Raw genomic sequence first — 23,669 nt, forward strand, 5'->3', positions numbered from 1 at the left:
TTGTTTATGTATTTGTTTTTATTTTCCTTAGTATTGGCACATTGGCCCATTTTTCCTCCAGTGTTTCTCCTCTTTGTATCTCTCCCCACTCACCAACTATCCCATTCCAACGTTACTCTTGCCTTTTCTTTTTTTTATCCTTCTTCCTTTCGCAACAGCCTGGTGCAAGCTAACCCAGAGGTTGCCATGGACTCCATCGTCCACATGACTCAACACATCTCCCCGACGCAGCGCGCAGAAGTGGTGCGCATCCTCTCCACCATGGAGGCCCCGGGGCCATCGTCGTAGGGGAGCTCCCAGCCTCCATTGGCCCCTCCTGCACTGAATGGGGGATGCTGGGAAACCGGGGCCAGAGGAGCCGACACGTCACTCTTAGGGACACTTGGGCAGTTACTGACCGCACTGTTGGCTATGATTCTAAGAGAGTGGCTGGAGATGGAATATTGATTCCATGATGAAAATGATGGTTCTGGGATTCAGAACGGTGTTTGCAAATACACACTGTAGTCTTAAAGTTGTTTGGCGCTCTCTCCAGTGCACCTTTATGATAGATGGTATACTGCAGATTTAGTCAGAGTGAATTTAAAAACCTGGTAGTCCAGAATAGCGTTTGACAATTCCTACTTAGCAAATTGTAATTAACAAAGGCGTCACCTTACATCACGAGTCAATAGCTGAGACTCAGCCACAATTTCACCTTCCCGCCCTCTAAGAACAAAAGATGCATCGGGTGGGTGGGGGTGGGGAAGAGCGGGAAAGTGCTATCAAGGGAACGTTTTTTTTATTTTTATTTATTTTTTTTCATTTATTTTTATTTGTTCTTCACACGAGAGTGTGTGTGAAGTCATTGAACACGACCGCAGCGGCTGGAAGATGAATAAAAAGGGGGAAAACGTGCGGTTGCAGGAGAGCTGGGGGATAGAGATTAGCACACCTTGGGAAAGAGCACTTCATTAATGATCAAACAGTGAGAGCGTGTACAGGCATGGTGATCAGCCCCATCCGACACACACACACACACACACACAGAGGCAAGTCCAGAGGGGCCCCCTATTCAAGCCACACTGTTTAACACTGACCCTTCTTTTTTTTTTTTTTCTCTCTCTCTCTCTCTCTCATATATGCACACAAAATCCCACCAGTGATGGAAGCATATGCACATTACCTTGCAATGCATTCTGACAATATGCATTGAAACATTTAGTCACTGGTTTTGTTGCCATACTTGAATCTCTATCCTCCCAGCGTTTGGTGACTAAAAAGGAGTTCTGTTGCTTATTTCAACCAAAACAAATGTTACCATGTGTAGTCATTTACCCTTACAAAAATGTTTTTTTTTTTTTTTTTTTTTAAACCACACACATTAAGCACTGTAAAACTAATTTATTTAACAGCAGCAATGGTAAGTGTAGATAATGTACACTGTAATTACATGTGCAACACAAAAGGTGGGATGTCCTGCTTTTGTCATTATAACTGCTATTTGCACTCATCTCATTGTACTGAATACAAAAGAAAATCATATAACCAATAATGAAATGTTACTGCTTTAGAGGAGAGGAACGCTTAACTAATGAGGTCCAGAAGAGAGTCCTGGTGCTGATTGGAGGTAGACAAGTTTGATGATCCTCGGCAATTCAGTTGATTGACCTCGTAGTGCCGGCAGGGCTGCAGCCAATGTCGTGTAGTGTCAGGGTGGCGTGATGGTAGCCACTCCTGCCAGATAGCCTCATCGCATTGAAGTTGGCCATGCCCGACCTCGCGTCTACTTGATCCTAGGACAGGTCAGCTGTTATCCCTCACGTCCACTAGGGCCTGGATGAGTTCTCTATAGTAAACTGCTGTAAAAGCCTGTCTGTCAGATGCACAACGTGATCATGTTACTGAAGAGATGCAGTGGTCGTCTGCAGTATGTGTCAAATGGTACGTGTACATGTTTACTGTGGCGATCTCTGTGGTTGCCTCTGTAACTTTTAATAAAATCATACATATATTTGTTTTTGTACAATTTATTTGCCTCCCCACTCACATTGTTATAATCTTTAGCGACTGATGTACAAAACACTATTCAGACATATCCAGTCATTCATCTTGCATCCTTTGTACATGAAATAAAGGTTCACACTGTGACCTTGAGAAATATCACACAAGATAAATACAATGGATGAACATAATTTCTCCTTTCACACTGCGCAGACCCCAGGGAAGTGAAAAAGTACAAAGTGTATTTAAAATCACCTAAGTCACATTCCATGACACTGTATTTTAAATATACAGAAAATGTACAAAATCTGGCCAAAATGACAAAAACTAAATAGTCCATGGTTCACTTCAGCACAGTCTTGTGGTCCATTTCTTTCCCAGTGCGCTGTGCAGTGAGCAGCTACTGTGGTGCCCATGATGAAGGCTGCATCCAGTGTCTCCATGTGTCCCACGTCCACACTCCTGCAGGGTTAGAGTCCATCACGTGGGGCGGCACCAGTGAGTGTGTCGCCTCCAAAGAGTGACCGATACAACTCCGTTCTGCAATCAAAATGAGATGCAAAATTCAATGAGTCACCATGCACACCAACACAGTTAAAATCACCAGCTATTAATGGAGGGCATTTGAAACCATCAATTCTGACTTCCAATTCATCCCATGGTCACATTTTTATTGAATTAATAGACCCTAAATGAAATTCCAGTTTCCAAATTCATCTTTTGTGCAAATGAATCACGTTTTGAGTCGAGTTTTCTGAATTTTCATTTGAGGAGACTAATCATACAAGATTCTGCTGTTTCAAACTAACCTACTAACATTCACTTTCAGTCTCCAAAGCCACAGCTGCCTACAGCAGAGCGTCACCCTTGCTTTGCCCTGTGCTGCCTCCAGTGTAGTGTCGTGGTTCACAGCAGTCACAGGCCATCAGACGAACATCCCACTTGTATTTGTATGGCCCGTGTTTTAGGATTAAGGTTTGTCCAAATTCTTTCCTCACTCCCAGAACAAGTTGTTGACTCAGTTAAGAACTCGTGTGAGTGGCAACCCTCACTCGTACTCATCCACCTCTCCCATCACTTCACCGTACAAATTTGCATTTCTCCCCTGAAAACGATTCTCGGAACAACTAACAAGTGTTTTTTTTTAGATTAACATTTTTTTAGCTATTGTTTAGGTTGCTGGGAGAAGACAAGAGTGTGACAAAAGACATGACACACACTACAAAACACTCCACATTTTTGACAACACTTTTCAACACTCTTTCCCGTCCTAATCCAGATTAAGTGTGGCCCCTGTTTGCTGTTTAATGCGGAGAGGCCGGCTACTTGACACACACTGGGGCTCGACCTGCTTGTTTTTTTTGAGGGGGTCAACTCTACATGCCCATGAGACCAGGGGTCTGCCCATTGGAGAACTGAGGGGGAGGGGGGGACTTAATCCCCAATCCCTGTTTCAAATGCACCACCAGTTCTGAGGATTACAAGAGGCAGTGATTATCATATAATGCATACATTCTCATTCTGACAGAGGAGCACAAACAGAGGCGGGGGAATTCGGAGCACAGAGACGACTGTGAGAGCGGATGACAGCAACCGGATAAGAGTGCCTACAGATGTGTTCCTCTCGGAGTGTGTGTGTGAGAGTGAGAGAAAGAGTGTGAGTGAGTGTGTGTGTGTGTGTGTGTAATCTAAAAGCCAGGCAGACTTTGGGGTGTGTGTGGAGCAGGTAGCAGAGGAAGGGCCGTGTTCTGCTATAGCCTCCCTGTATGCTGGATCATTGCTTGTGTGCGACGCTAAACGCATGATTATCCGCTCAACCACTACGGAAAAACCTGCGCTATAGGATAGCGCTTGTGAGAATGTACACACTGGATACCCCTCCCCTACACACACACACACACACACACACTTTCTCTCACTCTCTCTCTCACCCTCATAAACACTCACACCACCCTATAGGCATTAACATTCATGGGAGCAGCAGAGCGTATCAACGGCCGTGAAGCCGGAGTTGAGATATGGTGATGGCAAGGCGAGGTGGGGGTGTAAGAGGGTTGAAGAGAGAGAAAGAGTAGCTCAGAAGCAGTGTGTGTGTGTGTATGCATGCAAGTCACGTGTTGGGGGGGGGGGGGGGGTTGGGCGTTGGGCACACAGAAAGGACTTGAGGGAAAACATGAAAGAGGGAAAAGGGAGGGAAAATGAGAGGAGCGAGGGAGAGGTGTGTGTGTGTGTGTGTGTGTGTGGGGGGAGGCCCCAGCATTCATTCATTCCCCACACGCTCACACCTGGAGGAAAGGTCACGGCGAGTGGCTGTGAGTGGAGAGAGGTCGTGGGGCGCGCTGCAGCTCTGGCCGTACATCACCATTATCACAGCAGAGCACTGGGGCCGATGCTAATGAACAGACCTCACCACCACCACCACCACCACCACCTCTCTACTCCACCTCAGCTCTCTCCTTCCCTCTCTTCACACTCCTCTCTCCTCTCAACACCACCTCACCACCCTCTCTCTCTCTCTCTCTCTCTCTGCTCCCCCTTTTTTCTCTCTCTCACTCCTTTACACTCTCCCTCTTTTCACTGCTCCCTCACTCTACCTATTCCTCTGCTCCCTTTCCCTCTCCGTTTTCCTCCTCTCTCCTGCTCTTTTTCACTCTGCCTCTTCCACTCCATTTATTTCTTTCTTTCTTTCTCCCTCTCTCTCTCTCTCTCTCTCTGTGGGTCATGCAGGCCCTCCATCTTACCACCAGCCCCCTCCCCTGAACTCTGAGCAAAGGAAGCTGGAGCAGCAGCAGCTTGCTGTGGCAACAAAGGCTCCCTGGACCCCACCTCCACAGGCATCTCTCCCACAGCACCATCCCACTGTTCTCACCTCACGCCGCTCTAAGACATATCGGCTTTGGCCGTGTGTGTGTGTGTGTGTGTGTGTGTGTGTACGTGTGGGGGAGGGGGGACATTTCTAATGGATGCTGAATTCCAGCTATCAGGTGGCTGTTGCTGTTGCTGCACATTCAGGGACGTGTTCAGAAAAGAGCACATGCCAAAGCACTGGTAAACATCACATGAGGACCAGAATAACATTGAATGCCAACATTGCAGCTTTTTTTTTGTTTTTTGGAATTGCATTAGCACTGTTTGTATGAATGTGTGATAGTTTACGGCGTGTGTATGAGAGAGGAAAAGAGCAAGGCAGAGATGGGGGAGTGCATGTGAGATGGGGGTGGGAAGAGTGAGAGAAGAGTGTGAATAGGGGGGAGAACAGAGAGAGAGAGAAAGCTCAGAGTGTCTCGTCCTCCCTGGCTGCATGTGCTTGAGCGATGTGGCCATGAACATCAGGCCACAGCATCAGTCAGCACAGCCTCTTCATAAATCCCCCACACACACACACACACACACACCATTTGAGCTCCCTTATGATGCGGTCCTCCCTCCTCTGTTGAGAAGGATGGACAGAAAAAGGATGGACAGAAAAAGAGAGGGAGAGAGAGGAGTCTCGTCTTGGCATGACAAAGGACAGAGATATATTTAAGCACAGGGTGCGAGGCACGTGATGTCCCTTCAACGCCTCCTACAAGAAACCTTACTCTCCCCCCTCAGCCAGAGAGTGAGAGAGGGAGGGAGAGAGAGTGAAGGTGGGAAGAGGAGAGGGAGGGAGGGGAAAAAAAGAAGAGGACAGGAGAGAGAAAGGAGTGAAGTGACCGTGAAGACAACAAAGCCAGTACCCAAAGGAAAACGGCAAAAGGCAGTTGAAGGAAGAAAAATCTTTGAGACTGTGTGCGTTAGTGTAGGTGTGAGACAGTGTATGTCTGCATGTACGTGTGTGGGAGAGAGCGAGAGAGAGAGAGAGAGAGAGAGAGAGAGAGAGAGAGAGAGAGAGAGAGAGAAATATTCAGCACATATCTCCGAAAGAGGAGCGTGAAAGGCAGTTGTTCAAGAGGGATTAGGGAGTGACGAGCAGATTCCGCGAACGGCATAAAGTAGCACTGCTAATTAAAGTTTGTGTGTGTGTGTGTGTGTGCGTGCGTGCGTCGGCGTCTGAGCACAAGTGTGAATGTGTGTGTGTGTGTGTGTGTGTAGGGGGTGCATGTGTGTGAGGGAGAGCGACCAAGAGAGAGAGAGAGAGCGAGAGATCAAGAGAAAGGAGAGAGAGAGAGAGAGAGAGAGAGCTTGAGCTGGGTGTTAGAGGGAGAGATAATTATGTCTGTTAAAGGCGTTTGGCAGGGGGGCCACACTGAGCCTATTACAGTACTCACCGTGCCTCATCATGCATCGAGCTGTGGTCCACTGGAGCCATAAAATTCACCAGCTTGCTGTGGATGTGGAACCTGTCCCAAACACACGCATGGCATCAGGCAGAGAAGAAGAAAGAAGCTGCCATCAGATCAGATCAAATTAGAGTCAAAGGAATTAAGCTTCACCCCCACCCTAACCCTCTCTTCGTGTGTTTGTATGTGATTCTTCTGTGTGTGTGTGTGTGTGTCTCAAAACAGCTACATGAATAGCTCACCCAAACACCCCCACAAGCCACCCTTAACAGATAGAGAAAAAACAAAACAAAAGCATCATTAGATTTTCACTCTCGTCAGGAAAGGTTTCATTTATGCGAATCAATCAAAGCATTGCGAGGGGAAAAAAACAAAGTGGAAATGAGAAAATTGACCACAGCACACACAGACAGAAGTTCCTATTAACAGAGTCAGATTATTTGTCAGGAGTAAATTGAAAAACGGGGAGGATGACGAGGGGAGCAGATAAGATAAACTGCCTGAACGCTCACATCATTTACATAATGCATGGGGAAGACCAGCCGCTTGAGCTCCGAGGCTCTGGGACGGCGAAAAGGAATGCAATTAAAAGGCGCGTGTTTTTACAGACAACAATTTATGCTCAAAATACACACTCCCTCTACATGCCAAACAATCTCCGTTAGTCAGATTCAGAGTGGTTATTTTTTTATTATTGTCAGTGGAATGTTACTAGTATAGTACTGATTTTAGTATAGTCATTGCATGAAGCCATAAAAAAATGAAGCCACTGCTACTGTAACGTTACACAAAGTCCACAACCCTTTCAGTCAAGTCCTACGCTTACCTGATTTTGCGGCCCTTGCTGGCCTTGGTGTCCACTTTCTTCTTGATCTTACTGCGCAGCTTCTGAATGGCCAGCCACTGCCTGAGGAGAGCAGAGAGACACACACGAGGAGTCAGGGGTATAGTATACTCTCAGTCTCTCTGAGCAAACACGAGGAGTCAGGAGTATAGTATACTCTCAGTCTCTCTGAGCAAACACGAGGAGTCAGGAGTATAGTATACTCTCAGTCTCTCTGAGCAAACACGAGGAGTCAGGAGTATAGTATACTCTCAGTCTCTCTGAGCAACAATGAGGAGAATTCAGAACAGTGGAACACTGATGAGAAAGCTCAGACTGGAACACACTCACAACCTCAGAACACTCAGGGGTGCAACATAGCGCCTCAGCACACTCAGTTAGCAAGTATAATGAGCTGGAATGTGTGAAAACAATCTGCACAGAGTCAACTCACATCCTGACACAGACAGAGAGGTCATCGGAGTGACAAGAAGGTCCAAACGCTTACCTGCCCATTGCAACCTGGTCATTGGGATCAGCTGCACTGGTCTTGCGCTCTATGAGCTCTCGAAGAAGCTGAAAGGAAAAAGGGGAGGGGGGGGTTATAGGCTGTTATAGACATTTTAAATACAGGCCAAGCTAACAGTTAGTGCAAGAGGTCTCCTTTTAAGTAGGCAACTTCTGCTTTTAATATGGCATATACTATAACAAAAATACTATTATAGCATTAACATGACCTTTTGCCACTTTGCCAGGCGTAATACACAAGAGGAGCATTTTATGGCCGTCATCCCGTACACAAGACTGAGAGGTGTCACGGGAGCAAACGGTTAGCAGCACGACGGCGCTGGAAATGAGCTCTGCTCCGCTCTGCACGCACCCGTCTCTGCTCTGGTCCGCCGTGCTGTGGCGAGTGGCCTCCACCTGACACACGCGGCTAGTAAAGAGTGACACCTTTATTATCAACAGAGCGGAGGGGCCCGATTTATCTGGCCCATTCCCCAAATCTCTACGGCGGCAGCCGATCCATCAGTTTATCTGCGCCACTTCATCAGTGTCAGCCTAACGTCCCGACGCCAACCTGCTGACCTGGGATCAGCTGTGCTGCTCTGCCAGAGGCAGCCCCAATAGTAGCCTGCCTGCCTATCTGCCCCAATAGTAGCCTGCCTGCGTGCCTATCTGCCCCAATAATAGCCTGCCTGCCTATCTGCCCCAATAGTAGCCTGCCTGCATATCTGCCCCAATAGTAGCCTGTCTGCATATCTGCCCCAATAATAGCCTGCCTGCCTGTCTGCCCCAATAGTAGCCTGCCTGCCTATCTGCCCCAATAGTAGCCTGCCTGCCTATCTGCCCCAATAGTAGCCTGCCTGTCTATCTGCCCCAATAGTAGCCTGCCTGCGTGCCTATCTGCCCCAATAGTAGCCTGCCTGCCTGCCCATCTGCCCCAATAGTAGCCTGCCTGCCTGCCTATCTGCCCCAATAGTAGCCTGCCTGCCTGCCTATCTACCCATCAATCCCTGACCCCGCAGTCAGAAAGCATGCATGAGCAGAACGAGGGGAAGTCTTTAAGCAGCTGAAGCACTGCTTCCCAGAGCAGGCAGGCACACTGACCAACACATTTAGGACATGGTCACAACAAAGAACACCTTAGAAGACCATAGAATTAAGCATTTCCAGCATCCGAGCTCTATGCCAACTTCATTTTAACTGAGCCATCAGTGAGCCTTCCTCTGAAAGCTTTCTACAGGCCAGCGAAATATATGTTTCATCAAGGATTTGCCACTTGGCACAATCAGGGTTTTCCCTAATACGCAAGAAAGGTCAACTGAGCTCCACTTACCTGGTGATAAAAATCACTGTCGTCGAAGATCTCCTCGTCCAGGTCTTTGAGGTGTGCGTTAGCCTTCAGCATGGCCTGCTCTACCGCCTGGAGGAAACACAGGAGACAAGACGAGAGAGTGAGATTATCCCTGCCCTGGTGACATAGGGACTTATGTTCTACACAGACACCAACAGGAACATTAGAAAGAACAAGAGCCGGAGACATCTGGCAGAAACCTAGCGCTGCTGGTTAACTTGTGCAGGTCCTCGTTCCGGTCACTGAGACAGCTTTCACACATTATCTGGATGCCAGGTGGACGTAAATCAGACTGTCAGGCTGTCATTGGTTAGCAGATTCTATTAAGATATAAGCGGTCTCACTAAAGCACTACTTGTGGCCCTTTTCCACTATGGAGTAAAGCCTCAGACTTTTTATATTTCCATGATTGAGGCCGGACCAGGGCCGCGGCCCAGACAGCCTCAGGTCGAGATTGAGACCGAGGACTTTTGGAATGGAATACCACGCAACATAAGTGACTTTGCTTATTTTTGTGAAGAAAAACAATCTATATCTATATATATCTATATATATATATATATATATATATATATATATATATATATATATATATATATATATATATATATATATATATATATATATATATATATATAGATACACATACACACACACACACATACATACACACACATAAAAACTTTGCAAAATAATTAAGGATACAGATTCCTACAATGTTATGACTTGTTTAAACTTGTAATTAATTTGACATATGCTCGCGGTGTCGTTGCTAAGCACTGTTTAAAAGTTTCTAGCATCAGTGTTTCCCATACATTGACTTATTTGTGGCGGCCCACCACAATATCAACATTGACCACCACACAATGTTTTTCCAGGTTGTACTAAATTGTGCTTAAATCTGGTTAGCATCATAACCACGCTGCGCTAATGTGTTAAAAACTGTTGTATTCTAGTTAATTCTGCAAACCAACCACCACAAATGGAATTCAATTCAGTGGGAAACACTGAGCATTGTTAGCTAATGTCCCCGATGTTACAGCTCCTTATGGAAACACAACACCGAGGTCACGTACCGGTGTTTAAGACCGGGGAAAAGCCTTGGGCCAACCCCCGGTCCATAATGGAAAAGAGCCACTGGTGTTTCTAACATAAGCTGTGCTTCAAGACAGACACTAGACAAAAGTCCTCTTATAATGTCTCCTTTCATCTCTCACTCGTTCACTTTCTTCACCTCTTTTTCTGTAGCTGCTGGCTCAAGTACAGGAGCGGTGATCTCGGGCTTGCCAAGGACTCGGAACTGGGACCGTCGCGTCTGTGTGCGACGGACTAACCTCTCCTTATCCATCAACACGTGCTCAACCTGGGTTAGAATGTTCCGGTCAAATGACCCAAAACCCTGCAACAAAAGACATGTGTATTATTCATTAGTACCAATTAGACCAATATACTGCCATAACATTTTGAAAATTAACAATACACGTTTCGACTTTCAGTGGCCATCGCATCCGCTACAGACAGAAAAAAAACCTGGGTCTTACCTTGGTGTTCTTGCCCATGGTGAGTCGTGTCTTGTCGTACCACTTCTGCAGGGTGCTGTTGCGGTAGGGCTCAAAATTTGCAAAGCGTTTGGTCATGAAATCAGGATAGTCTGACATTTCAAGTTTCCGCTTGGGAGCCCCTCCGTTTTGCGAGCCCTTTGACTTCTCGTCTTCATCTTCATCGTCATCATCTTCTTCTTCATCCTCCTCATCCAGATCACTATCCTCCATGACTTTACTGTGTAGAACAAATTTAAATGTATTGTGATTGAGACACTGATTTTGAGTCTGCCTGTAAAGTCCCATGTGAAAAGCCATCTAAGATCAGTACAGTAAGAGTTAGTCCTTCCTAAAAGCCATAGTGCACCACTAGGCTATTATTCTGGCTTCCAGTACCTCTTGCTGTTTGCACTCCATGCCTTGCCCTGAGCGATGACCCTGGTCTCCGGGTTCTGGAGCAGGAGAAGATCCTGAAGGTCCACTAGGGACCTCTGCAAGGCCTTCAGCGCTTTGTGACCTGGGGGGATAAAGAGTGGACTTTTGGAATTGGAATTAAAAACATGCACTGCATCTTCTTAAGCTTCCACTTTTGTTTTTGTTCTGTTCCAAGTTTACGCAAAGAAAAACACGAGTGAAATCTCACATGCGGTCTTAACCATCATGTCAGCATAACACCACACAACACAGGCATTTAACAATGGCACGTGCTCTGACTATACTTAACACATTCTCCGCCACCTACCATTCACACATTCTCTCACCACCTTCAGTACACAAATCACACTACAACACAAGTCACAACACAGAATGAAAATGGGGAGCTTTCGTGGAAAAACCTGGAGGAAAAACAAAAAATGGGAACTACTATACAAAGACAAACCAACAGATGCAGCAATCGTTAGTCTATGCTAACTGTTTGCCGCACCTTTGCTAACTGTTATCCAATGGTATCCTTGTCTCTGCCTGGTAATGAATGCCATGCTTTCCTAAAGCTGCATCAGATAGGCTTAATCCAGGAGTTAATCACTGCTCTATTGATGGTTTCAGTAATGCTATTCAACCCTTCATCACCAAACTACACTCCCTCCTATTCACAATCCACCATCAATTAAAGCACGTTTGTCACTTCAAAAATTCTTAATAACCCTTGAGCGAAAGTACACCACCTCCTCCCGATTCACTTGTCAGCATTTATTAGGGCACCATATCTAATGTGGGACTGTTACGATTCAGCCCCTGACTGCCTTCCATGACTAGAGAACGGCTGGGTGTGGGTCGCATGCTCATGCTCGCTCACACACACACACACACACACACACACACACACACGCACACACACACACACACACACACACAGGCACACACACAGGCACACACACAGGCACACACACAGGCACACACACAGGTCCTGCCATCTTCAACTTTAATCAAAAGTACACTGGCACAGCCAAGCTCCCTCCCTCCTGCTCATAATAAGGCACTGCTAAGGATTCAGGAGGAAGGCTGCACATCAATCACTCGCCTCCCTTTTATACCCACGCAATAAATATGCAAATGAACATGAGCCAGGAAGCGTTCAGATCTGCACCCGTAGAAAAAAAAAAAAAAAAAAAAAAGAAAGAAAGAAGGTGGTGGTGGTGGTGAGGGGGCACACACAAAAGTATTAATTGCCCGTGGCCAGAAGAATCCTATTAACTGCAGCGGTTGATTATCAAACGCCCGGTGATTTTCACCAGGGTGGTGAGCAGTGGAGGCGGAGGCGGCGGTGGGATCACCTTTGGTTTAACAAAATCTCACCACAACAGTTTAGTGTTTAGCAATAAGTTACCCCTCTGCCTATATAGGCCAATTCTGTGCAGAAGGAGGGAAAAGCACTAGCCACATGGGTGTGTGTGTGTGTGTGCGCGCGCTGAATGTATTGACCAGTGGCTTTTTTGGCTTTTTACATACGTAAAAAAAGGCCTCTGGTAAAGCAGTGACACATTGTTAAAAAGGGAACTTATATATATATAATTTGTTTAACATATCTGGATACTGTGAAGATTGTATGTGAAATAGGCTGAATAAATGAGTTGCTATTGTAGAGTAATGACACAAAACCACTGCCTTTGTAACTCATTACATTACATATTCATATTTAATACATCTTACGAGTAAGGCAGTCTCCAGCCATTGCTGTTTAACTTCCTATCAGCACACATGTAGCAAATATATCAAAGCTGCCTCTGCATGGGCTGCTGTTGTTTGCATGGGCTGATCTCTACCACCCTTATCAACTTAGATAAATGTAAAAGTTGGAGATGACCAAACTCCCTCTGCAGACATGGGGGGTATTCCAGAAATCAGGTTTACTGGCTTAACTGGGTATGTTAACTTAGAGTACCTGGGATTTCAGTTCCAAAATGAGCAGGCTATGTAAGTCACTATGGTAACATAGGCTCTGAACTTAACTGGGTATGTTAACCCAGAGTAAGTGGTAAACCTGGGATTTCAGTTCCAAAACGTTCTAAAATGATCAGGCTATGTAAGTAACTATGGTAACATAGGCTCTGAACTTAACCTGAACAAAACATACCCCCTACCAGGTTATGTTCAATTATGTTCGGTTATTTCAGTGCATGTTCAGCCAGGCCGCTATTTTTACACGTCACACAATGGTGTTTCATTTTGACGAAGGTCCGATTGACAAAGAAGCACAAAATCATGTAATATTCATCCGTGCAATTCACTGTGAGAGGGCGATAAGCTTTCTTTTCCAAACAAGCTTTGCAAGAGTGCTACAGTTTTTCAGCTGAATCCTAAATATAGGCTACTTGAAAAGCATTCTCCATCCTTACATTACGCATCGTGGATTAGAATAGAATAAAATAAATCTTTAATGTAGGCCATAGTGAACATTTGTCTTTGGCTCACCAGACATAAACAGATGGACAAACAACATCTCCGACACATTGAAGATATCATTAAAACAGTACAAAATTAAGTACAGTACAAAAAAGGGAAAACAGAAAATGAATAAATACATTTGAACAGGCTACATAACAGCTCAGCCAGGTATGTGTGTTGTCACTAAGTTTGGCTGATGGCATTTGGGATAAAATAGTTTTATACTTTTTGCCTCTCTCCAAATTATGTGCATCGACGATTGCTCTCCGACTGGGAGTTTTTGTAGTGTTGGAGACGCAGAGCATATCGGGAAGCTGTCGGTCGGTGCGTAAAGTTTGCCTTGCGCTAAAGCAGTTCCTGCGCAACTTCATTCGTTTTCCTGGACACAAACCCACGAGGATCATTAAAGTGTAGTTTCACCAACTGACAGGTCAGCATTACTTATTTTAAGTTTTACAAATTTGCATTGACAATAGGCCATCTTCGCTGGTGAGCTTTCAATTAATGGGCCTTGGCTTTTTTTAGAATTTTCTCACAATAAGGTCTAATGGATAGCCTATAGGCCACTTCTATTTTTGTGATGCTCTCTTAATGGTGTTGGTGTTTAAAACACTTTTTAATACTATTTTATTAATTGCCAGATTATATGTGATGCTTCACATATTATCACAAACTTGGGTGTGAAATAGCCAGGGCCCAGTACACGATTCCAGGATGTAGCCTACCGGGAATCTAATTTGAGCGACACATTTCAACAGGGTGCGTTAGGCCTATACCTTACTAGAATAGTCAGTTCCACTACAGACTAATTAATGTGTAGGCTGTAACTTAATGCTATATGTGCAATTACAGGAGAACTTGATGGGTACTGGGGGATAGAGGATAGCCTACCCATGCCTTCCAACACTCATCACCCCTTACCCAGATACCGATGCTGGAGCGCAAACTTAATCTTGGCCCATGCACAGCAGAGCAGAACCCGTGTTAAAATAGAAAATTACTTTTGGGTTTCTCAAGGAGTCTATGGCCCACTCAATCTGTGACAAGGTAGGCTAGTTTAAGAAAGCATCATTCAAAACAGTCAATACGCAATGTCCACTGAATTATTTAATTGTGCATTTGACAGAAATAGGCCATCCTAAAGATACGCATTTACACGGTCAGGCTATTCTCTGTCAACCAAGGTCTCGTTCCTTGACAGACACTCAAGTATTGCTCTTTTTTGTTATTACAGTTCTCTCCTCCTCGTAAGCCTCAAGGAGAACTTACTACTCCGCCTCTGAAAAATACGGTGCTCTTCGATTCGCCGGTTTCACTCATGGTTTCAAATCTCAATAGATGATGTCTTTATAAGTTCGCCGTGAACGCGCACAACTCTAGGTTAACTAACACAGGGTTGATTGAACTAACTGGTAACCGGTGTTTTGGAACCGACAGCTCGGGTTTATTCGTCACAGGTTCAGACAACCCAGAGGTTAAGTTTTATCTCAGTGTTTGTTAAACCTCCTTTCTAGAATACCCTCATGGCCAGCATGTCTAGCCATCAAACAAGCAGGAAAGAACAAGAAGCAAGGGCCAGAAGAGAGTTCTGTGTGAGTGCTTACTGGACATTCTAGCTATTTTGCAATATATAATTAACTAATAAATCTACAAAGGCCGCAAGCATGCTGCCCTCCTACAGTAATAACAAATAAGTCTGTACACAGATACAGTATAAAACATAAATATTGTCTGCCTGCGGGAGGAAAGAATAAAGCTTCTCTTTGACCAAATTGAAAACAGAGTTAGAGTTTTTGCCATCACTCACTGTTCTTCAAGGCTCCTGAAAATTGCACGTCTCCCTTGTTTTTAAACTCTGGGAAGGTCTGGGGCTGTGGAAGCTGATTGGCTGTGGCCAGAGCTTTCTGGATCTTTATCCTGCTCTCCAGAAGCTGATCCCAAAGAGCTGCAGAATGAGAATCAAGACAGAGTTGCAGAGATTCACTGAGGTCAATTTCAATTAGATGACTAAATAAGTCCTTCTAGATAAATAGAGTGAAGAAAACATATCATACCAAGTTGATTTTTCACAGACTTTCCCTTTTCTACTTCTTCATCAACCTTCTCCTTAGAAAATGTCATCACGGCATCAGTGTCGTCCATCTCATCATCGTCTTCCTCCTCATCTTCCTCTTCCGATCCTTCCGAACTGTCTTTATCTTCCTCACCACTATCTCCATCATCCTCTTCACTTACTCCAAGGTCATCCATTCCCTCAGTTAGTTTGCGAAAGTCTGTCTCTTTTGGAAAGGTGATATCGGTGCTTTTCAGTTTGGTGACTGACTTAGTTTTCACTGGAGCATCCTCGTCCCTTTCCTCCTCATCCTCTTCATCATCTTCCAGCTCCTCCTCCTCATCGTCGTCATCTTCCAATTCATCACTGTCACCACCTTCATCATCATCATCATCATCATCATCATCTCCGTCTTCATCACCGTCGTCATCTTCCTCTTCCTCATCTGCATTGAATAACAATTGTGTTTCATTCTGTTATCACCACTGAGATCTTCACAATTAATATAAAATTTACCACAAACAAGCAAGATCTCAAACCATGTAATATCACAGGATTTCAAAAATGAATGTTATTGGGCTATTTAATATTTAGTAACTTTCAGCAGACACACGGAGTAGATCAATTTGCAAGAATATTCTTCCATGCATTAACTATATGTAGCCTACAATCAAATTTTACATTCATTATACAAGTTACAAATTATGAAGATATGATGTGATTGAGTCAGCAAACTCACCTGATCCTGCTACTAGTTTCTGCAGTTCTTTCCGAGATGTCGCCTTCCCCGCATATCGCCGGTCAGTTTCCTCCAGGATGTGGGAACTACGCTTCTTGAGCCCAGAGACTGAAGTGTAGTCATCCACCTCATCACCCTCATCGAACTTCTCGATTACCCTGGCCTTAGTGGCTGCAAAATTGAGGGAGAAAATTATGTTTGAGATGCCTGAGATCTCAAACTATGCTGGGGATGGATGGGGGTTAGTTCTATACCAGATTGCCAAAATTGGCCATTACAAATTACAAAACGGCAGTTACTCAACAATTTGAGACAACTTGAGGAATAAACATGAGCATTCAGAAGATGTACATTAAAGATGGTAAAATGACAATAACATTTCATGTCAGTAGAACATTTCATGTTGACAGTAGCCTACACTTCACCCTACACACTCACTCACTCACACACTCCCACAAAACGTTATACTTTATTAGTCTACCTCGTAAATAACAATAAGTTCACCTAAGTCTTATTTACAAACAAGCTATATAATGTTAGATGGCTGTCTAACATTAGTGTCTAAACCAGAGTTAAAATTAGCTAGCCACCGATTCTGCTGACACACAAACACAGACAAAGATGGTACACAGCGGGAATTAATAAATCAGAAAATCAGATCGTCTCTTTTCATGTGTTCGTCTAGTTTACAACTTCCATGCTAACACCACACACATACACACACATGTCGCTTGCTCGCCACGCCACGCCGCCGGTGCAAGAGCATGGTGGGTCACCTACAGCGGACATATAACTGAAATCTGATGTTAAAGACATGACTACCAAGTAGCTAGAGCAGTGTATAAGGTCCTACCTTCATCTTGATCGTCCTCTGGATCTGTGAACTTTGGTAGAGGATTTAATAGATCTTCTAACTGTTGTGATATAGAGGAAGCCATCGTCTTCGTCTGCTGTCGACTGATGAGGCTTGACAATGGAACATCTTTGTGCAATATCGCCTCCAACTGGAGTGGAGTATAATGTAGGGCCTTCATTAGAGGCGTCTACATGGTGCATAGACTGTTCTATAATACAGTCTATGACATGATGCGCTCTTTTTTCTACCAGAGAGCCTGTGTGTAGTTTAGCATATGGCCAGGCCCAGGCTACTGAATTACCGTATATCTAAATAAGCAACACAACTCGTGCTTTCAGCCATGAGCCCATTCATCCTATTCCCTACATATTTTACTACAGCCTACTTTTTTAACAGCTTATTACATGGAATATGTTGGCTGGGTCAAACAAATGCGTTCAGACTCCCACGCGGTCCTCTTAATTCTTTCATCCAAAGCGTGAGCATGTTTCTTGATGCTTATATCTCCTGCATCAATTCTATATGTCAGTGTAAAAATCAATCACCCGTGACAAATATAGAATATATCGGTATTGGGCAGCATAGTGTGTAGTTAGCCTTATTGCGCATTAGAAAGAAATGTAGGCTTATTAAAACTAGACTAGGTATTATTTTAAATGGGTAAATAAAATGGCCTTCTATTAATATAGAGATTTTAATTCAGTGTTTGGAATGAAAATGAAACATTCTAAAATGTATTGATTTAACCTATTCTATAAAAAGTCTTTCCCTTTTTACTTTAGTCAGACATAAGCAGAAGCATTAACTTATATAAAACACAGAAGAAAATAATCAATATTAAATTAAATAATTAAATAATATTACACACTGGGCTTAAACGGCAGGCGATGGCCTATGTCAGTTTTTTGAGAATTTTTCAAAATTTTCCACAAAGACTATCAACTATCAGCCAGAAACTGGTGAGCTTGAAATAATAAAAGAACAACCACTGTGTAAAAAAAACCTCATAATTTATTGTGCTGCAGTTTTTGGTGTCTGTCTGTTATTTGTCCTCCCGTGGTATAGTATTCACAAACTAGCACAGTGAAATCATACAAACAAAAATAACAAGTAGGCCTAGAACACATACAAAAGTTTGGTTGGTGCTTGAAACACATTCTCCAGTGCCAAGAGGCCATTAGCAATGCTAATATTTCCAACCCCTGAAGAGAATGCTCGTAAACAACAGTTCATGTCAACTACACAGCATAGCTGAGACATTTTAGAAGGTAGACTTCATTTTACAATTCAAGTTGTTTGTTCATAAATAAAGGGTTAACAGTTCTCCATGTGAAGACGTCCGTGTGAAGGCCAAACTTCTGAGATTTAGTGGAATAAAAAAAAAAAAAGATTTACAGACATGTATGATCAGTCCTAATGAAAATCTGTTGTGTGATGGTTTCAGGTGTCAGTATATTTTTACAGGCAGCAGAGTCTAATGAGAATTAATGTCATGATAATACTAGACACCTAACCTGCCTAACCAGTATTACATCCAACCTTAAATGTCTGCAACAGTCCCCATCACATGTCTTTGTTAAATGCAAATCCATAGACCATTAACCAGCAAAGGACTACAGTATAGTTCCATTGTTGCAAGTTGCAACAATTAAGTCTTTATTACAGAAGCACATCATATAAATACAACAATCAAGATGGTGGATAAAATGGCCAACTTGTAATATTTGCTCTAATGAATAAATACAAATAATTAATCAATGAAATAAATAATAAATACTCACATAAATAAATTTTAATATTTAAATAACAGAACAATAAAAATAGTCCAGGCCCTAAGTGTTCTGAGCCAGTGTGGCGTACCATAGCCTTTTCTTCCATCTTCCTCTTCCTCTTCTCTCCTTCCCTCACGGGATCAAAAGAGTATATATGCTTATCCTTCCTCTTCCTCTCTGTGTGCAGCCCCAGCTACCAGACCGTGCCTTCACTCATCTCTGAGGACGTGTGCGAGAGCTGGTTGCTATAGCCGCTGCCGTTGAGGGACAGCGACGTGAAGGGTGTGCCGGGGCCACACATCTCGCTGGAGATGCTCTGCATGGACGCCGGCCCGCTGGGCTCCGGGCTGGGCGAGTCCCTGGCGTGCTGCTGCGTGATGATGTCCGTATAGCACGGCACGTCGCCCGCCGGGTGGTGCCCCGGGTGGTGGTGCTCCCCCAGGCTCCCCAGAGGGGTGCCTGCGGGCCCCGAGGAGGGAGCGTAGCCCAGGTCCCCCGGGGTCTGCGCTTGTGATGAGGGGGGGCCCTGAGGGAAGTAGTCGTAGTTAGCCCCTGGGCCGTAGTACTCACCTTGATAATCTGGGGAGATTGAACAGAGTGTCAAATTAAGAGGGGGTGGGGGGTACAATCCAATGGAGGCTGGATGATTATGGTATAAGCCAGTGTTTTCCCAGCCAAAATATGTGTAAACATGTGCAGTAATTTCAGGCTACCTTATCAGTTTATAGGCATAGAGATGACAGATAAAAACAACATAGAAAATCACATTGTAAAAAGAATGGACCCAATTATGTCTTAATTGGGAATTGACTTAATTAACTGGAAGGTTTAAATTAAAAACCTATGCCTATGTATTTCAAAATATTGCATACACGGTATGTTTTCTATTGCCACAGTTTGGTGTTCAGGCCTGTTATCAAAATAGGCAATTCTGCAAACATTTTTGATCATCTATTTGACAAGAAAATGGCTGCTGAATCGTGCAAGTCTCAAATGGCACTAAATGCACTTATAGGCACCATATGCTATAGCATGATTCCAAGTGTATACCAATGTAAGATTATTACCGAAATAAGTCAGAAATACAACACAGGTTTACATACCTCCGTAGGAGAAATGCGCGTTCGGCATGAGTTCACCAGGCTCTAGCCGGTCCATCAACGTCCGCATCCTTCTTGGACTGCGGAAAAAAAGATGCCTCCTGGTACTCAAAGCACTTAGCTGCTTCATTCGTCGTTCTTTTGATCTCCTATTCTGGAACCAAACCTGCGTTTCAAAGAAGTAAAACGGTGTGAATAGACAAATCCCAAACGTTGCAATAAAGCAAAACAATAACTACATACCGCCTCAAATAGGCAAAATAACGTGTAATTTCCATGTAAAAGAACGAGAATAAAACGACCGCAATGACAGGCTATATACATATATAAGTCAAGCCAAATAAGCAATACTCGCACTGTTGTATCATAATAATATGGCAACGGTCTATTAGCCCCTTCTTTTCCCCCCTCAGCTTTGAGCACCTCGAAATTAGGCTATTGCGGGTTTTGAGCCCTTTATCTGGGACTACAGAATACACCGTTCTGGGATGAATTTGTGTACCTGACGAGATTATCACTAACTATCCCACATCGACATTCGATGGGCTTTTATTCCAATTGACACCAGGCAATGACCAGAATGAATAAACTAGTGTCACCCTTGACGATAGGTTAGGCGTCTGACGTCCAATCAGCATCCAATCTAATGTTCAAGGTTATTTTGCATGGCAAAATTACTATATCAGACAATGCAAGAGAAACACGTCAGTTTCATCATGGGTCTATGGGAGTGGTTTGCAAAAAATGCTTCATATCACTCAATATCCTATATTAAAAAACAGGTCCCTAAATGCTGGAGCATCAGCTTCCAGTAGCCTACCCTTCTCAAGGTAGTCTACCATATTCTATAATGGTCAACACTGAGGCCTGGGTTGATTTTGAAATTAAATTGACATAATTTCATTTCTCTAATCAATGGTCGATCCACTAGGTCCACGTCTTTGAAATACAGATTGAGAGTTGACTCCATTGGTAACCGAAGGATGTCATTAGATTGTAAATAGCTTGCCTGAATCACTCTCATATTGAGTCCAGTTTCCTGCGCGAGTTGCTCACGAATGTGTCTGGTGGGCTTTGGTGTGGCCGCAAAAGCAGCTTTCAGGGTCTCGAGCTGTTTTGCTTTGATGGTGGTCCGTGGCCCTCGTCGTTTTGTCCCCATGTTCTGTTCTTCGTTCTCATTGTTGCAGGGTTCCTTGTCTGATAAATGTCCAACTTCAGAGTCTTTTCCGTCGTCCTGTGGATCCTGGGAGTCTGGGGATAGACTTGGGTCACTACATGTCGTAACTGGAAAATATGAAAACAAATGTATTATTTTTTCACTTTCCATTTTTCTTTTCGTGCGCAATACAGTTACAGTAATAATACAGTAAGTATAGGCCACACGTTACATAAAGCATATCTTGCCAATTCTATGGCAGGAATGAAAATAATAAAAATGCAATGTCAATAATAATAATAATAATAATAATAATAATAATAATAATAATAATAATAACAACAACAGTCACATTTGTGTTGTTACATTTTTAGTTTAGACAGAATAATAATGAATGAATTTGTCACTAACATAACATTTTACCAATGACAAAAGGCAGGTTTCTTTTTCTTTTAGGCCATGGCAAAATAGGGAGATGGGCTTGGCTTAAGGTCAATCCATTCTTCAAGTAAAATATAGACTAGAGTAAATTCTCCATTTACCACGTGCAGTATGTATTTAGGCAACACTGATAATTATTTGAAGTTGGCTAAATAACGAATTTTCGTAAACTAAGATAAATGACATTTAATTTGCCAAGGCTTACCTGAGAGAAGGGTGGTGTCTTTGCCGATGCTACTACTCAAATAGTCCTCTTTACACATGAATTTATAATCATCTAAGATATACAATTCTTCGCCAGTTGAAAGCTGCTTGTTGCAAATTATGCAGGTGAAACAGTTCAAGTGAAAAACTTTGTTCCTTGCTTTGCGAACCAAATCGTTGGGCAAGATTCCTTGTGCACAACCTCCGCATTTGGTTCCATATCTCCTGCAAGACATTTCAGAAATATCACAATTACAAAGGGACCTCAAATGCAACACATACAACAAGAAACGGGTAGGCCTACACGGGTAACGCGTAAATATTCAAACGGCAGCAAGAGATTCTCTAATGCTCTACACGATAACAAAGGTAGATAATTGAACAAAGCCCCACAGATTGTCATCATTGTTTAGGCCCACCCCGATGTAAAATATAAAAAACAATTGAAATCCCCATGCGGTCCTCAATATTTGCACCACATTACGGGATGCATTCATTTGTTTTTCAAATAGTTTACTCTAAGAATACCCTGGTAAATTTAACAAATGCCATTCAAGATAAGGGAAACCATTGTAACTCTGCATTTATGCAAATGTAGGCGACTTATTCAAAGTTCGCAAATGTGTGCTGACTGCGTGTCTCTGATTGCTCTGTCTGCTGGCTTCCTCTGTGAGTCGATTTATTATTCAAATCCACTTATCACGTTTTCATTCGAGTTTTGGCAAACAAGCGGGTCTGCACGCTAAGATTGAGCCGAGGCGGGACACACTTCTGTCAAGACGAGCTGGCATAATTCTCCTCCCCGCAGCTCGCCTGGCAGCCGTATCTTGTAAACAATGGGCTATTCCATGAATCTGTCTTGGAACACGTTGATGTGTGTCTTTAATGCACCAGCTTTCGCATATCATCACCACAGTCTTGAAATGGGGTGCAGTGAGGTCCCTTGACTTACACTGGTGACAATTTAACAATGTGTTGAAATTTTGGTAACGCGAGCGCGGGCGCGTTCACAGCATCCCTCTCTGCCTCAGTGTGTGTGTGTGTGTGTGTGTGTGTAAAACCTCCAGGTACGTACCTAAAGAAATCATTCTTGCAGTAGAGTCTCCCTTCTCTAGAGAAGCATTTCTCAGTTAAATTGCATTTACATTCACAACACTGTACGCATTTGGCGTGCCAAGCTCTGTCCAGAACGTTGAGTAAAAATCGGTCCAGGATAGGCCTCTCGCACCCCGCACAATGCACCATGTTGCACAGCCTACAGTTCACCTGAGAAGTCTTAAATGATGGTACTCTGCCCGGTGAAGTTCTTGCGTCACCTTACACAATTAATATGAGGCGCTCCGCAAGTCTCCGTCCACAGTCAAGGCAATGAGGTTCATTCAGTCTATATATCCACCTTGTTTAAATCCACTCCGATCGAAATACGGACAGTTCGTTTAAAGACATATGGCAAGATGTCAATCGCACGAACTCACTGAAGTTCCAGTTTATGGAAAACCGACACAGAATTTAAAAACACGAGGTCCCCAGATATCCAGTGCGGAGCATAGGCATGTGATGTACAAAATTATTTCAGTTGCAAGGATATTCAGGTACCGTCATTGTCACCGACAAGGGAAATCATCAGGGCATAATTCCAGGTAATGGTAGTATACAAAAACAACAACTTGAAATGCGCTTATCATCCAAAATCAGGGCTGTGATTCCCAAGAGCTCATTAGCGGCGCCGTGGGCCTCTGTCTCTCTCCTCGTGTCTTGGGTGGTCAAACCTCTGAAATTCTTCCTGGAGCGAGCAGGTTACCCTTATGCTGAGCAGCATCACGTCATAGCACAGGATATCCAATCAGAGCCTTGCTATCCAAGTGACAATTACCATCCTTTGAGCGGTTTTCGGTACACAGTTCAGAGCGCAGGATAGGAACAGTCAGTTCCTAGAATTATTGTGTCTACAAAATATTAAAGAACAAGAAAGCAGTAGTTTATAGTTAAATTCGT

The 23,669-nt window shown here is 43.7% G+C and overlaps 3 protein-coding genes across 10 annotated transcripts in view; 1 reads left to right on the forward strand and 2 right to left on the reverse strand.

Annotated features, from left to right (window-relative positions):
* The window catches only part of acaca (acetyl-CoA carboxylase alpha), a 51,450-nt gene extending 49,457 nt beyond the window's left edge, over window positions 1–1,993 (forward strand). For all 7 annotated transcript variants that reach the window (XM_048237870.1, XM_048237868.1, XM_048237869.1 and 4 more), the window contains one exon: window positions 159–1,993. In XM_048237870.1, the coding sequence (XP_048093827.1) occupies window positions 159–288 (130 nt within the window). In that variant the 3' untranslated portion in view covers window positions 289–1,993. The remainder of the gene's footprint in view (window positions 1–158) is intronic.
* aatf (apoptosis antagonizing transcription factor) lies at window positions 1,994–17,097 on the reverse strand. The gene is made up of 12 exons (XM_048237875.1): window positions 16,999–17,097; window positions 16,146–16,316; window positions 15,408–15,851; window positions 15,161–15,298; window positions 10,864–10,984; window positions 10,468–10,705; window positions 10,161–10,325; window positions 8,909–8,995; window positions 7,577–7,644; window positions 7,072–7,152; window positions 6,234–6,305; window positions 1,994–2,523 (listed from the first exon to the last, which is right to left on the reverse strand). Exons 1-12 carry the CDS (start codon window positions 17,081–17,083, stop codon window positions 2,454–2,456), a joined length of 1,740 nt encoding a protein of 579 aa, XP_048093832.1. The 5' UTR covers window positions 17,084–17,097; the 3' UTR covers window positions 1,994–2,453.
* An 897-nt stretch (window positions 17,098–17,994) lies between these two features.
* lhx1b (LIM homeobox 1b) lies at window positions 17,995–23,433 on the reverse strand. 2 transcript variants are annotated; one of them, XM_048268060.1, is made up of 5 exons: window positions 22,750–23,433; window positions 21,676–21,899; window positions 20,883–21,124; window positions 19,877–20,039; window positions 17,995–19,352 (listed from the first exon to the last, which is right to left on the reverse strand). In XM_048268060.1, the coding sequence occupies exons 1-5, from the start codon at window positions 22,917–22,919 to the stop codon at window positions 18,967–18,969; spliced, it is 1,185 nt and encodes a 394-aa protein (XP_048124017.1). In that variant the 5' UTR covers window positions 22,920–23,433; the 3' UTR covers window positions 17,995–18,966. The 2 variants fall into 2 exon arrangements, with proteins under 2 accessions (XP_048124017.1, XP_048124009.1); XM_048268052.1 differs by having other exon boundaries at window positions 20,883–21,157.
* Window positions 23,434–23,669: the final 236 nt, after the last annotated feature.

This window comes from Alosa alosa, chromosome 2 (assembly GCF_017589495.1).
Source record: "Alosa alosa isolate M-15738 ecotype Scorff River chromosome 2, AALO_Geno_1.1, whole genome shotgun sequence".
NCBI classification, from domain to species: domain Eukaryota; kingdom Metazoa; phylum Chordata; class Actinopteri; order Clupeiformes; family Clupeidae; genus Alosa; species Alosa alosa.